Source organism: Pteropus alecto, unplaced genomic scaffold (genome assembly GCF_000325575.1).
Source record: "Pteropus alecto unplaced genomic scaffold, ASM32557v1 scaffold17, whole genome shotgun sequence".
Classification (NCBI taxonomy): Eukaryota; Metazoa; Chordata; class Mammalia; order Chiroptera; family Pteropodidae; genus Pteropus; species Pteropus alecto.
The window spans coordinates 2,337,713-2,351,749 of NW_006440645.1; the positions used below are offsets into that span (position 1 = coordinate 2,337,713).

At 50.4% G+C, this 14,037-nt stretch overlaps 2 protein-coding genes across 3 annotated transcripts in view; one reads left to right on the top strand and one right to left on the bottom strand.

The window, feature by feature from the left end:
- The window catches only part of METTL14 (methyltransferase like 14), a 22,681-nt gene extending 15,959 nt beyond the window's left edge, over positions 1-6,722 (top strand). Inside the window, exon 11 of one of the 2 annotated variants that reach the window (XM_006917737.3) lies at positions 2,576-6,722. In XM_006917737.3, the coding sequence (XP_006917799.1) occupies positions 2,576-2,880 (305 nt within the window). In that variant the 3' untranslated portion in view covers positions 2,881-6,722. Of the gene's footprint in view, positions 1-2,349; positions 2,548-2,575 lie in introns of those variants that run through there. The other variant, XM_025050930.1, reaches the window with a different exon arrangement.
- A 2,569-nt stretch (positions 6,723-9,291) lies between these two features.
- SEC24D (SEC24 homolog D, COPII coat complex component) overlaps positions 9,292-14,037 on the bottom strand; it is a 75,774-nt gene continuing 71,028 nt past the window's right edge. Inside the window, 3 exon segments of the mRNA XM_025050929.1 lie at positions 9,292-10,109; positions 10,685-10,774; positions 12,851-13,042. Of these exon segments, the coding sequence (XP_024906697.1) occupies positions 9,969-10,109; positions 10,685-10,774; positions 12,851-13,042 (423 nt within the window). The 3' untranslated portion in view covers positions 9,292-9,968.

Here is a 14,037-nt window from a genome sequence, read left to right on the forward strand (position 1 = left end):
TCTTCCCCCGATCTGTCGTCTTCGTCTCCGTGGCCGGTACCATTGTCTGAGCGATAGGGTTGTTTGGCCGTAGGTTCGTGTTCACTCTCCATCATGCAGTTTCACGGAAGGCAAAGATCGTCTTCCTTCTCCCCAGCATCCAGATCATTCAGGAACTATTGTGTTGAACGAAGAAATGCATGAATGAATGATTGCATAGTCCTGCAGAAAGCGCCAGACGTGTGGGCTTTATTAGAAACTCTCGATTGCTCCTACAGTTATTTACATGCTTAACCCCCAGCCACTTATAACTTCCCCCAAGCAGACTTTCCTTCCTAATTTTATTTTACTGTAGCTAAGACTGAAATAATTTTTGCAAGAATGGGCAAGAGTAAACAATACACAGTAGTTTGCAAGCAAAAAATGAAATTTGTATCCTCTAAGACTTTGTTCAGCTGGTACAGATACAGAAAGGGTATAATGTATAATCGAAGGCGGGTAAAGTGGCCACAGCTAAGTGGATGGAGAACCCCACTGGATATAATACTTAAGAATATAAATGGGCATTAAACAAAATCTCCACCTTCGTAACTGCTCGTGCTGACGCCTGTAACTGCACTTAATGATCTCTCAGCCACTTCTCATGTTTAAAAAAACACTTAGAGCAGGGGTCCCCAACGCCCGGGCCAGGGCCTGTTAGGACCCGGGCCACACAGCAGGCCAGCGAGCGAAGCTTCGTCTGCATTCGCAGCTGCTCCCCAGCGCTGGCATCACTGCCTCAGCTCCGCCTCAGCTCATCAGGCATCGGGAGCACCGGTCCCTGGTGCCAAACAGGTCGGGGACCGCTGCTTTAAATAATGCTATAAGGCATTAAAATGATCGTAATTATTTTAAATGTAGGAAAATATTTGATGTAATATTGACAAAAATACAAAATGATGACTACAATTATGTGAAAATTTGTATGCAGAGCACTGGACGGTATTATGTAGAGTGAAAAGGATTCTTGGACGTAGTGAGACGATCTTTTTGCCTCTTAGCAATTTTTTTTCTCATCGTTACACTGACTTTTCAATTATCAAAAGATTACCATCTATTTGATATTTCCTTTTACTCTCCAAATAGCTTTGCTTTTTCTTTCAAGTTTTCTTCTCCCTTAAAACAGTTGCCAGCGGAGACTTCCCAGATTCAGGAGCCATGTTGGGTAGGACAGGTTAATGATGGAAGAGAAAAATCTGTTCCTCATTCCCTCAAGCACCAGGGCCGTCATCCCGATACTCAGTGCATATGGACATTACACTTTCTGAGAAACACAGCCCCCTTAATCAATCTGAACGCAGTCAGAGGACAAGGAACACACCCCAGCAGTGAGGTGAAGCGAACAGTAACATGTTAACTATTTGATACTAATGATTTTTTCGAAACAACGTGCAAAGTGTTACACAAAATCAGCGACAAGTTTTGGAACGTGGAGTAAAACATTTAGCATTTTAGAGCATTTCGTGATAGATCTAATATTCTAAAAAATAACCTTGAGGATGCTGGGGCAGAAACATTGTGAACCTAGTTCTTCTAATCCTTAGCGGTCGATTGAGCTGCGGTCAGGGATCCTGTGTCCCTTGTGGCACGCCATAGATGTATTTCCACTGTCCCCCTCCAGGTGTCAGTTATGAGTCGCCGCACCCAGGGACCCCGATGCATATGTCTCTGTTGGGCATTCCCAGCTAACTGTGGTTCCCCCATTCCAGATACAGTTTAGTCAGTCAGAAGTTGTCCTTATCATGAGCAGTGGAGCCGGCAGAAACGCCCTTCAACCTGGAGAAGCGCGCGCCATGGGGATTCGGAGCGGAGTCCTTTCCGTTTGATGAGATGTGTATTTGGGTGGGTGTTGAGAGCGGGATCTTGGGCAGGTTCCCAGGATGGATAAGAAACCAGGCACCAAGGTGGAGGTGGCCGTGGCAGCAGTCACTGTCGGGGTCACTGTGTGGCCCAAATGATGCTGTCATGAAATGTGATTGGAAAGGTAGTTCAGACCTCATTCTGAGACCTTAGACTCCATGCTGCGGACCGGGGCTTGGTGGAAGGCCCTAGAAGGTTGCACGGAGAAGTGACGCGTTGCAAGCTTTGCTTCAGGCTTCCCACTCTCAGGAGGAGAAGTTGGGAGAGCGTCACAGTGTGTCGTGTGTGTCGTGTGTGCCGGGGACGCACCTGGCAGGCAGTGCCATCGGGAGGGCGGGCGAGCAGGAGCGACGGCTGTGACAGCCGTGGCCGGCCTCTGGGACAGCAGCCGGTCTGGCGTGGCTGGGGACAGTGCCAGCCACTCGGCTCCGGGATTTTAATCAGGAACCCACGGCGCCATTTCCACCGCAGGACGCGTGTGTGGAGTTAAATTTTCACTGAGCCCTGACTCAGTGTAGGGCTTTTTTCGTAAGTGTGAAACGTGGAGACTACGAGGAAGGTAAGTGACAGACGCTGTAACCCGGGGAGACGCAGGATGCGCGCGTGCGCGGTTGGGGTGGCCGGGCACGTGCGCGGTGGCCCCGGGCGGGCGGTAGGGAGCCGCAAGCACAGGGCCCTGTCTCCTCCCCCGTTTCAGGCTGGCTGACGGTCGGACCGACTCTGACAAACAGCAACTACAACGCAGAGACGTACGCGTCCTACTTCAGCGCCCCCAACTCCTACTTGACCGGGTGCACGGAGGAAATCGAGAGGCTTCGGCCCAAATCGCCGCCTCCCAAATCTAAATCGGACCGGGGTGGCGGCGCTCCCAGGGGCGGGGGACGAGGGGGGACGTCCACCGGCCGCGGGCGAGAGAGAAATCGGTCCAACTTCCGCGGAGAGAGAGGTGGCTTCCGTGGGGGCCGCGGGGGCGCGCACAGAGGTGGCTTTCCGCCCCGGTAACTTGTCACGCCGCTGACACCGCGCCCGTCTGCGTCTCGGGAGCCTGCAGAGCCGGTGGCAGCCGCTGAGCGCGCGTTTCCCCAGGCCGTGACCGCCTCGGCCGGCTTCCCTTGGGGTTGCCACACGCACTGTTTTCTCCAGGATAAATGTGTCGCCCCCCTTTCTGTCATGTGCACGTGACCAAACGATGGAGCAACACAGATGCCTTCACCTCCCGCGGCGGAGTTCGTGCCGGCAGATCCAGCTGCTCACCCGGCGTGGCTTCTCAGGAGCAGTTGCGGCGGGTGGCGGGGACACTCGTCCAGAGGACCGCCCAGCGCCCGCAGGAGGTGGCAGTGCGCCCTGCCGCTGCCGTCACGGCCGGAGCAGAGCTGCTGGACAGAATGGAGTTGGGACAGGCGGAAAATTCCTGGTGGGGTTCTGACACTTTCTTGCTGAGACGATAGAGAATTATCTTTTTAAAAATCTTAAACTCAGATATAGTTACACTGCAGAAGAAGTTGAGAGACGTTGCCTAGAACCTGCTCCCAGACCAGAGTCTGCTCGGGAGGTGGCGCTCCGGGGGCGCGCGGACGTCCGAGAGCGAGCTCGGCAGGGACTTAATCACGCTCCCGGGAAGCGGACGCAGCAGCCGCACGCTTCGGGGGAATCGCGCCCTTGGCGACGGAATGACATCTTTAAACTTGTGGAGGAAACGTGTGAAACCAGTTGCGGAAAGCCCTCGACTGACGACACCTCGGAAAGCAGCCTGCGGGTGCCTCTGACCCAAACCACGTGGCGCGTGGTCTCTAGGGACTAGTTTTGCAGATCGGTTCAGATTTTATGCTGTCATTTCTCTTTCTATGCTGGAACTCATGTTTTAAAAATGAATTCGATGAATGAAATACTGTTATTCTTGATAAACATATTTTTTTATATTGTGTCTGATTTTCTAATGAAACCTGAAACTTCTGACGTTCGGGAGCCTGTTTTCTGGAAGTGCAGTTGCCGTGGTTACCGAAGGGCAGAGGGCAGAGCTGTGATGCACGTCAGCGGCCACTCTGTTCTTTTCACGGGCTCCTATTCTACCTACGAGGGGGTCAGGTAATTCCCACTGAAGACTCAGTTTGAAGATAAGGACGGAATTACAGAGACTTAGAAGCTTCGTGAGTTCACCTTGCTCAGCCTGTCAGTAACTCTCCAGTACAGTGTTCGACTAACGCCTTTCTTGATGCGGGTATATCACAGCTGGTTAGAGGTTTTACTGAAATAATGATGTATTTCAGCTTCAGGTCATTGTAAGTCATCTAGAGATAGAACTGATTTGTCAGAGTTGACCTGGGAATGAAGGAGGAGATGCCGGCTGCCAGTTGCCTGCTGTGGGTCCTCAGACATATCAGCTGGGAGGTGACCGTGTCCTGGACTCCGTCCTCTGCTATAGCCCACGCCCTGGGCCCAGCTAAGGGAAGGCCACAGTGCTGGTGCTCACTTGGCCTTGCCACCCGGGAGATCTGTATCACGATGTCACCCACAGCTAGGAATGGCTTGATAGGGCACGAGGTAAAGGGAGACACAGCCCACCACGTTCGTCAGAGAGCCAGCGAGAGCAGGTGGCTGGAAAGCGATGCAAGGCGGAGAACCACCCTGTGACGACGTGACATGGCATTGTCACGAGGGTGGAGGTGGCTCGCTCGTCGGCTGCCTTCCCTCAGTGAAGGCCGCGCTGTCCTTTCTCCAGTAGGACCGCTGAGGGGGCCTCCGATGGGGACTCACTGCTCTGACCTCAGGACTTCTGCTCACCTTTATATTTACATGTCTGCATTTTCACAAAATTATCTAGGAATCACCAAAAGTAATTTTTTGATGCTTCACTCAGGGGATAGACTAATAATTCCAAACCCTGCACTTCTTCATGTTAAAAGCTCCGAGGTCAGCATACGGCTCACACGCATAATTACAGTGCCAGGTTTTGTAGGCCACGTACAGATGTTCACATCCAGTGGCGATAACGCTGTACCCGTGTCCTCCAGGGGTTGGGGAGGAGGCCCACAGCACTGCAACTCGTGGCCTTCCTCACTGTGGAGCAGAGAGGGGCGGTGATGCTGTCCCCGGAATGGCTCCTGGGGGTGCTGCCCCTGAACCAGGTGAGACCTGTGGAGATGGCAGCCACAGTGTGGCACATCCCTGCCACGAGACAGCAGCTCGCCCGCAGCTCAGAGCTGGGAGGAGGTCAGGCGTGGCCGCCGGAGTGTGTGTGCTGTGTCAGCGGCCGACTGTGCTGGCCCTCTGGGAAGTGGGGGAGCCCCCCGGGAGTCCTGAGCTCGTAACCGGGGAAACGCAAGGTGCTCATCCCTCGTCATCTGAAGCGAAGCCGGCGCTACGCGGTAGCTCGTGTTGAGCTGTGACGGAAGGGTGCCTGGGAGCGACCGTCGACTGCTGGGTGTCGTGGCTGTTAGCGGACCGACTCCTTTTCATGTCTGTCAAAATACTTCCTACCCATCCTAACTGCTGAAGTTCTGCTTTCTGATCCGAGCAGCTTTGATACCCATAATGTTTTCATCCTGAACTCAAGAATCTACTATTTGGTCTTTACCGATTTGCTTCCTATAATCTTCATTAACTTGGCAAAATGATGGCCCAGTCTTTGATCTGAAAGTTTCTTGTATTTTGGGGGAGCTATAAAAACATAAACCTTTGCTTACAAGAAAAGCTTTCCTTGGAACAACTGTGCGATCTTGGGGTCTGTATAGGACTTTAAGCATCATCCTGTCTTTGATGTTTGGTGACAGAGACTAAACTTCAGCTTGGGTCTCGGGGATATATAGTCAGTTTCGAAGCTGTAAATCTAGGACTTCCAGAAGGACCATTTATCCAGCAAATTGAGCCCACTGAACTCTGCTTCTGGAAAAGCCACATTGCTTCTGTTCCCATGGTCTCCATCCCTTACTCAGATATAAACATGGCTGGCCACAACACTCAGAAAATACTGCCTCATTTAATCTAGATAATTCTTTTCCAGTAAATCATTTTTCCAGTATTGGACAAAAGAGTAAAATGATCAGTTTGAGTACGTGTTACAGCTCTTGCCTCTTTAACTGGAAGTGCTAATAAACAGTGAAATCAGGTAAGGTAGGTTTTTCCAAAAAAACATTACTAAATAATCGAGAATCGAGAGGTCAACGACGTAGCTGTCTTTTGTGGACACTTTGTAGCCCGTTAAACGTGGGCGTGTCTACTTTCCCTCATTCACTTTCTCCCAGTTACCTCGTCTGTGCCGTTCGCCCACTTGGGTGGGTTTTCTCAGCTCCTCTAATAAAAGCAGGTCAGCTCAGAGCACCTTAATACACAGCCACGGACTTGACCTCAGGGCCATGGAGACCCAAGGCAAGCGGGGACAGGAGCTGACACCCTGGGCCAGTCCGGTGGACATCGCTGCTGAGCTCCAGCTAACGGTCACCACAGAGGGAAGATGTGAAATGTTCTTTTGCCTTCCACGAAACAAATTTCTTAAAATTAATTTGGCTAAATACTGTGTGCATATTTTAAATTCTGGCCTCTAAATACCGTGTGACCGAATTTACTAAAAGGGGGGACATAGTTACCCAGTTGGGACAGGAGGTCATCACCCCTGAACACACGTTACACAGTTGGTGTACTTGAGGACACGGAAGGCGGCAGACGTGGACTGTAACGGTTCAGACAGATGCGACCGCGGGCCTTTCATCTGTTCAGTGGGAGAAAATGTAGAGGCCTGGGCCTGTCCTGGTGGGAAAGAGAAACCACATTGTTCTGCCCTTTTAGGGTGTTTTTGTTTGTCTTTTAAGCAAAGGATAGAAAGTCAAATGTAATTTTGTTCAGAGAGATCTAGTCTAGTAATTGATGCTGGTTAAATTTCCAAGGTAACTACTTCAATGTCTTAGGGAATTCGCTGTCATTTTATAGGTTTATGCTTTTTGAGACAGCTTCTGGATAGGGGGTACACACTTTAATCATGAGCAAAGGAGAGGTTTTTAGTAGAAGAATATTGCCCATAATTCCGATAAGCTGCACAGATGGATGGACGATTTGGCCCACTCCAAAATGCTAGCCGTACACGCATGGTAAATAGGAGCTCAAGATTATAGCTTACTTTTCTACTGTTATATCTCATTGAATAAATGTTTATTTTTAATAAGATTTTTTTTTAATATAGGCATTTTAAGAATTAAGAATATTTATAAAAATAAATATTCAAGAATACTTGTAAAAATAATTCCAAAGCAAAATTTAAGAAACTATAAGTACAAATATAAGCTTGTCAACCACCCAACTCCCCGAATTTTAAATCCCACTGCCTCCCTGAGACGATGCTGACAGGGCTGATTCAGAAGACTGCCATTGCAGCCGACACCTGCCTGCACGTCCTCACTGAGTCCTGAGTGCGTGACCCCGCTGGCTGTGCTCTGCGCAGTCAGGCTTCGTCCTGTGAAGGCAGCGGCCTGCTTTCTCAGCCTCTAAATGCAGTGCGTAAGTACAGTATCATCTGGAAATATTCCCTCGCTCCCCATGCTTGCTTAATAATGGGGAGTGATTCCCAGAGGGTGTTTGATGCCCGTCTCACCTCCCTTCCCTTCTGCCGATGCTTCTTGCCACGTAAGGACTGTTTTTGTAGCATGGATTTTTTTCTCTCAAGTGGGAGAACTTTATCTTTGAGGCCGATGAGACGAAGTAACTTTCAGTAACTTGCCACTCACTCATCAGTGGGCTTACAGCATAAGTTCCTCTGGTCTGCCTTTAACGGCATCTGTTTCCTCAGGATATACGTTTTAAAATACTTTCTGCCAAGTGCAACCTGTTTAAATAAGGAAAATGATTTAAGCACATCTGTTTCACCTTGTTAATAATCGCTTCGGTAAAAAGTGAGACCGCAAGGCTCCCGTGAGGACCACGGGCCTGGGGAGACGCTGCCAGAGTGAGGGGGGACAGGACGGCCGAGGATGGGCATAGCGTGGCCCCAGGCCTCCGAGGACATGGCCTCAGGGAGAGGTGACCTCCCTGGGAACTAGTCGAGCGGTGCACCTAGGAAAGTGTGAGCCCCCAGACTCTGTATTCCTCCCGCCCCCAAACGCTGCGGAGACAGAGCAGCCCTGGACTTCAGGAGACCTCGGGGGCCTGGACACTGGTCACCAGCATGAAGCAAAGGAAGGGGAGCTCCCTGCCAGGCCGCGGGGTGAAGATTCAGACCTGACTTTTTTTGCACGCTAGAGTTTACTGCTGCAAAGTCATAATCTATATGCTAAGTCCCGTTTCCCCTAATTCATAAATGTAATAGCCTTTTTGCCAAATACACATGTAGGGTCCCTAAGACACTGATTGTGTAACATTAATCTGAACCGCATGGGATTCCCTACAACTATTTTTCAAACGTGGATAATATATTTTTAAAGAAAAAGTTTCTCATGGACCCAAGGGATACCTCAATTTGAAAAACCACAGTTGAAAAATACTAACTTAATAAAGTCTTATTCTATAAAGGTATTAAAATTGAAAATTCTTATTGCAAAGTTTTATATTTATAACTCATAATTTTTTAAAATATTGTTAAAATGAAACACGCTAACAATTCTTGCACAACTCGTGAACTCTGCAGTCACTGTCGTTCTGAGGGGACTAACTGGACAGCAGCCACAGCCGTCCCAAACTGACCTTGCTCCTCGTGATTTAGAACTGGACCTTCGTGGATTAAGTTTGGTGGACAATGACTGTGAAAATGGTGTCTGTGAGGACGTGCTCCAGGGATCCGAAGAGTTGGCCTAGACAGGGGACGTGATGGGGAAACGTGGTGGCCTTTGAACCGTCTGAAAACTGCCCCCAAGTAGAGGGAAACCCCGCGCGTGCCCCAGAGGGAGCGCTCTCAGCAAAGCGGTCCGTTCTGACAAACAGCTGGCCCAAAGGCCGCGTGTGCCGCTTCAGCAGAGGCCAGCAGCCGCTGGAGACGGTGGCCGCGGATTTCTGCTGCTGCTTTCAACTGAGATTTTTTTTTCTTTTTATCCAGATTAGTCAGTATTACATCTCGTGTTTTCAGCAATTAGAATTTGCATAGTCAGCTCTCCCCAGAGAACTGCCTTCTCTGGAAGACCACTGACCAGCCTTTCTGGAAAGCTTCAGACACAGCAGTGAACAGCGCCTCCTAGTGGAGCAGAAGTTCAATTTCGGGTTATCTTATGTTCAAAAACGTGATCTAAATTGTGATCTTCCCTCTTGTTTTATTGAGAGAAACACGTTTCCACCGTACCAAGTGTTAAGCAGGTGAACATACCATCCTGGTCACCCTGTCTCCCGTCCCTGGGGGGACCTCCAGCAGCGGAGGCGGTGCCACTGAGCGACCTCGGTGCGGGTGCACCGTGAGGACGTCACCTCACAGTACCTGAAACATGAATCCTCCCTGCTGAGTAGAGCATACGAAGGGATTTATTGATACTGGTTAAGATCCATTATATACAGGTAGAAACCTTCATTATTGTACAGAGAACCATTTGAGAGTATTGATAGACAATTTTATAGACAATCGGAAAATAGTTTAACATACACAACATAGAATTATGAAAAAAATGTAGAACGCACATGGTCCTACCAATAGATTCCAAGGTTATTAAAAGTCCGCTATGCAAACCTCAAGTGGAAAATGTTCAGTGGGGTTACGTGGTTTAAAAAAATTAGATATAATGTAAAAATTAAGTTTTTTTCCTCTCACTGCAAATAGGAGATGAGCCAAGACAACCTTTTCCCCAAATCTATACATTTTGAAAAATAATTTAAATGTCTGGCACAAAGAAGGAAAATTGAGAATGTTTACAGTTTTGTAAAACTGTGCCTTTCATGAAATGCAAAAGTATATCATCAGTCTTAACAGTTAAAAATTGTACAATAGAAACAGACTGTTCCCTTTGAGGTACAGCTGTCCCTTCGCTGGCTTCGCACCTGAGCACCAAAGCTGAAGGTCTGAATGCTGTGGAAAGCCACTCTGAAAAGGAGCAAGGAATCAAAGCGAGCCCGCTGTCATCTGGAGAATCAGCCGCCAAGAAGGAGATGATTTCCCTAGAAACGCAACGCCAACACAGAAGGCTCCGCTAATTCAGCAGCTGACAGATCTCCTTGTGCACACAGCAGAGGAAATCCACGTAAGACGGCCCTCCGTGGGGTCCCTTGTCCTCCACCAGGAGCTGCCGGAAGAGCATTTCTGCCTGTTCTCGCTGCTTTACGATCACGAGCTGGGGAGAGACAGCAGCGAGGCAGCTGGTTAGCCACATTTTCTCAGCGCGTCTCGATTTTATACAGACTGTCCACTGGGCGTGAGGCCTTGGAGGATGTGAGAAGCGCCTGTTGCCCAGAGTGGAGGGTGGCACCGACCCCAGACCACCCAACCCAGACGTCCGAGTCTGAGTGTCCACCATGAAACGGAGGCAGAGTGCCGTGGGAAAGGCTGCACCATGCAGGGGGCTGTCGCTGAGCCTTAAGGATGGGGCAGGGTCCCTTAAGGACGTGGGGTGGGGTCAGAGGGCAGTCCACATGCCCTGTGCCAAAGACAGAGTCGGCTGCCAAACCACGAAGAGGGGCTCCACGATTACCGAGCTCACGCTCACTAAAATGCCCGTGGCTAGCCGTGGTGACGGCTGCCGACTTCTGCGTGTTTGTGTTTGATGAGTAGGTATATACACTTAGAGGTCAGTGTGTTTTCCATCAAAGATCGTGTTATAAAAATACAGGACATGCATTTAAAAAGTCTGTAATGAAACTGAAAAAATAAAACACTCAAAGAAAGGAAAAAATAAAATCTTGTTCCTACCTTCATTGAATATGGCCTCTTTTGTTGGATGGTACTCATTATTGTCCTGAGTGTTTGAGAATACGGGTTTCCTACCTCAGGCAGTAACGTCTAAAATTAAGAAAGTCAAAATTTAAGTTTCAGTATAATTTACAGGATTTAGATAGAAGCAGCAATGAAGTTATTAGAATGTTATAAAGTTAAAAAAAATCCTAAACCATACATTTAACTATTGACTTAGTTCATTTACCTAAACATCAAAATTGTGAAAAAAACGTGCCAAAAACGATTTGTTTTTATCGGCATACGTTTCCCCCAGTGAACTGTCTTTTGAAAATAACCCTCCTCTGGAATCCGGCATGCGCACATCTCTGAAAGGACACACGGGCATGTGTGTGATGCAGAGGCTGTCCTTGGACCACGCACCGTGATTTCAGCCCCTTTGCAGCAAGGACGTTTCAAGTCCGCGTTGTACGGCAAAGCCTGACCGTCATTCCTGCCGCAGTCGGCTGCAAGACCCAGAGATGTCAGTGGGTCTGGAAAACGCCACCCAAGTACCACTGTTCCAACATTAGAACCACCAAATGCTGGCTTCTCCAGGGGCGTGTGGCCTCTTAGATTCCCTGCAATCTGGTTAACATCCACAAAAGCAGCGGATCCAGCTGCAGATGGCCCCCAGGGGATGTGAAAGGTCTGGACTGAGAGTCTGTCCAGTAAGAGAATAAAATGCTAACGCTCACTTCTCAGCCCGAAGCTACCAAATACATCATTGTGAGTTAGCCACCGAACAGGTGAGCTAGAACATTTTACCACAAAGTCAAAAGTCTCAGGGAAAGATCACGGCCAATATTTTTCACAGGAGTTGTAAGAAAAGCAGAAATTCATCATCTATATTTACGTTCCTTCTCCTGTCTGTATTCTCTGGCATTAAGGTAGATCTTTTTATTCAACAAACAAAATGAGCACTTCACGGACGTGTCGCAGGTTGCCAGGTGCGTCTAAAGAGAAAGTGTCACTTGCATGTAACGGTTACTTCATCGACACTGTGAAATTAGGGGAGGCTTCCTTAAATCCTGTGTAAGCTCATAGTTCTTTATCTTTAGTTCTTCCTTAAATCCTGAGTATCCTCATAGTTCTTTACCTTTTGAATTTCAATTTTGTTTGCTGTTTTTTCAAAATTCCATTTCTAATTACTCCTTAATTTCAACCACGTGCAGACATCCTACTATTTCTAGATCTTAGTTTTCACCTTAAAACTAGTCCTAAATGGGACATGGACAACTTTTAATTCCTTTAAAAATACAACTTGGACACTCGTAAAGGATTTGCAGCTCTCTGCACCAACCACGTGCCTATCTAGCCGGGAACTTGAATCCTGCCTTCCTCCTGCGTGCCATGCATCTGCCTCCCTGCCAGAAACCAGGGAAAGCGTCTGGCCAGAGTCAGTGAGGCCTCGGGCCACAACTGCTGATCCTACGTGTGGTGCAGAAGGAACCTGCCGCCAGGCAGAGCAGCACAGCAGCTGGCACAGCCCCGCGCTCACCCACCAGGTCTGCACAGAAGGCGCGCGATGCACGCTGACTCTCGAGTGATGGCTGCTGGGTTCCCGAACAGACTTTAAAAGAACGTCATCCGTGTTCATCCCACCCGCTAACGACTGCGGCAGAGGGCACGTGGCCTGGTTTCGTGGGAGTGTCACCTCGCAGTTCGTTAATCTGACCGCCCACAGCTGAGCATGCACGAGAGGTTTCCGCCTGCTTTTAAATACGCTCCTCGGCACCAGGGACGAGCCCAAAGCCCGAGGATGTTTCAGCTCCTACCGCGGCTACTCCCTGCCTGAGCCAACTTGTCCCCAAGCCTCCGCCGATTCACCTGTCGAAGGTGACGACAGGACCATCTCACCGACTTTTTACGAGGATTAGGCGGAATGGTGTAGAGTGTTTAAAGCGCAGTGACTGGCACACGGGAAATGATCCAGAGATGCTGGCGATCTCAAAGTCACGTATTTTGGTTGTTTGTATAATACTTTCTACACACCATACCAGCCGACGGTTATTCATCGAAACGTGAAATTCTCTCATGCGGAACTACGCTTTACTGTTTTCCTTCTTCGCAATACATAGATGCACGTAAACAAAAAACATGTAAGAACTTGTCTTTTACCGCAAAAACGGAAGAGCTACTGACCATGTCTGTGCTGACGTGTGCCAGCGACGGCACGCTGAATATCCCCTGGATGAGCTCGGGCGGGCTGCTGGCGCCCAGCCACAGGAACACGTTCAGGCCGTTCACCAGCAGGAACACTCCGTCCTCCGAAAGGCGCGACTCGGAGCAGCGAATGGCAGCGGGCACTGCCGTGCTCGTGACGTCTAACGTGTGCTGGGCAGGGACGGCGAGAGCGTTAGGAGGCCCGTCCTCGCGCCCCTCTTCTCGTCCCCTCCCCCCCCCGGTGTAATTTACTGGGCCGTCCGCATGCCCAGGTTGTTCTGGTGTCTGCACGATAATCCCGCCCTTGTACAGCTGACGGAGTTTTGTCGGGAAGGAGACACGATGAGTAAAACGTGTAGATTAGATGGGTGTTAAGTGCATTAAGGAAAAACCCCAGGAAAGTGGGATACGGCGCGGCCGGGCGGGTGGGGACCAGGAAGCCCTGATGAGGAGCCATGAGGGCGGTGGGAGAGTGTTCCGGGGGCGGGAACAGCCTGTGCAAAGCTCCTGGGGCGGGAGCCTGTCCCGGATGTCCCAGGACCAGCAAGGAGGCCAGTGGGGCTGGGGCGGAGGGAGAGACGGGAGGGCCAGAGTGGGGGGCAGGCGGGGAGTGCAGACCGCGCGGGCCAGGGCGGTGGGGATGGGCTTCTCAGGAACTCCCGAGGGTCCTGAGCTGAGACTCGTTTTAACAGGAAGCAGACTGAGGCGAGGCAGAGGTGCCAGCGGCACAGGGAGGCGCTGGGCTTGCGGCTGGAGGGCACAGGCGGGGGCGTGGGGAGGCTCGGGGTGCTCTTGGAAGGAGCGTGGACGTGTCTGCAGACAGATGCGAGAAAGCGGGCAGTCGAGGGGACTGAAGGACTGGAAGGGGTGACAGACGGAGGTGCAGGGGCCGCAGGAGAAGCAGGCTGGGAGGTCAGGGCCTGCGTGAAGACGCCCATCACACAGCCCGCTGAGACGTCCAGGAGGCTGCGGGCACAGACAGGTGCGGAGCTGAGGGCACAGGTAGGGTGGGAGCGGGAGCTTGGGACTCATCAGTATGTCCACCGTGCTGAGAGAGCCCGCTGAGACGCCCAGGAGGCTGCGGGCGCAGACAGGTGCGGAGCTGAGGGCACAGGGCGGGTGGGAGCGGGGGCTTGGGACTCATCAGTATGTCCACCGTGCTGAGA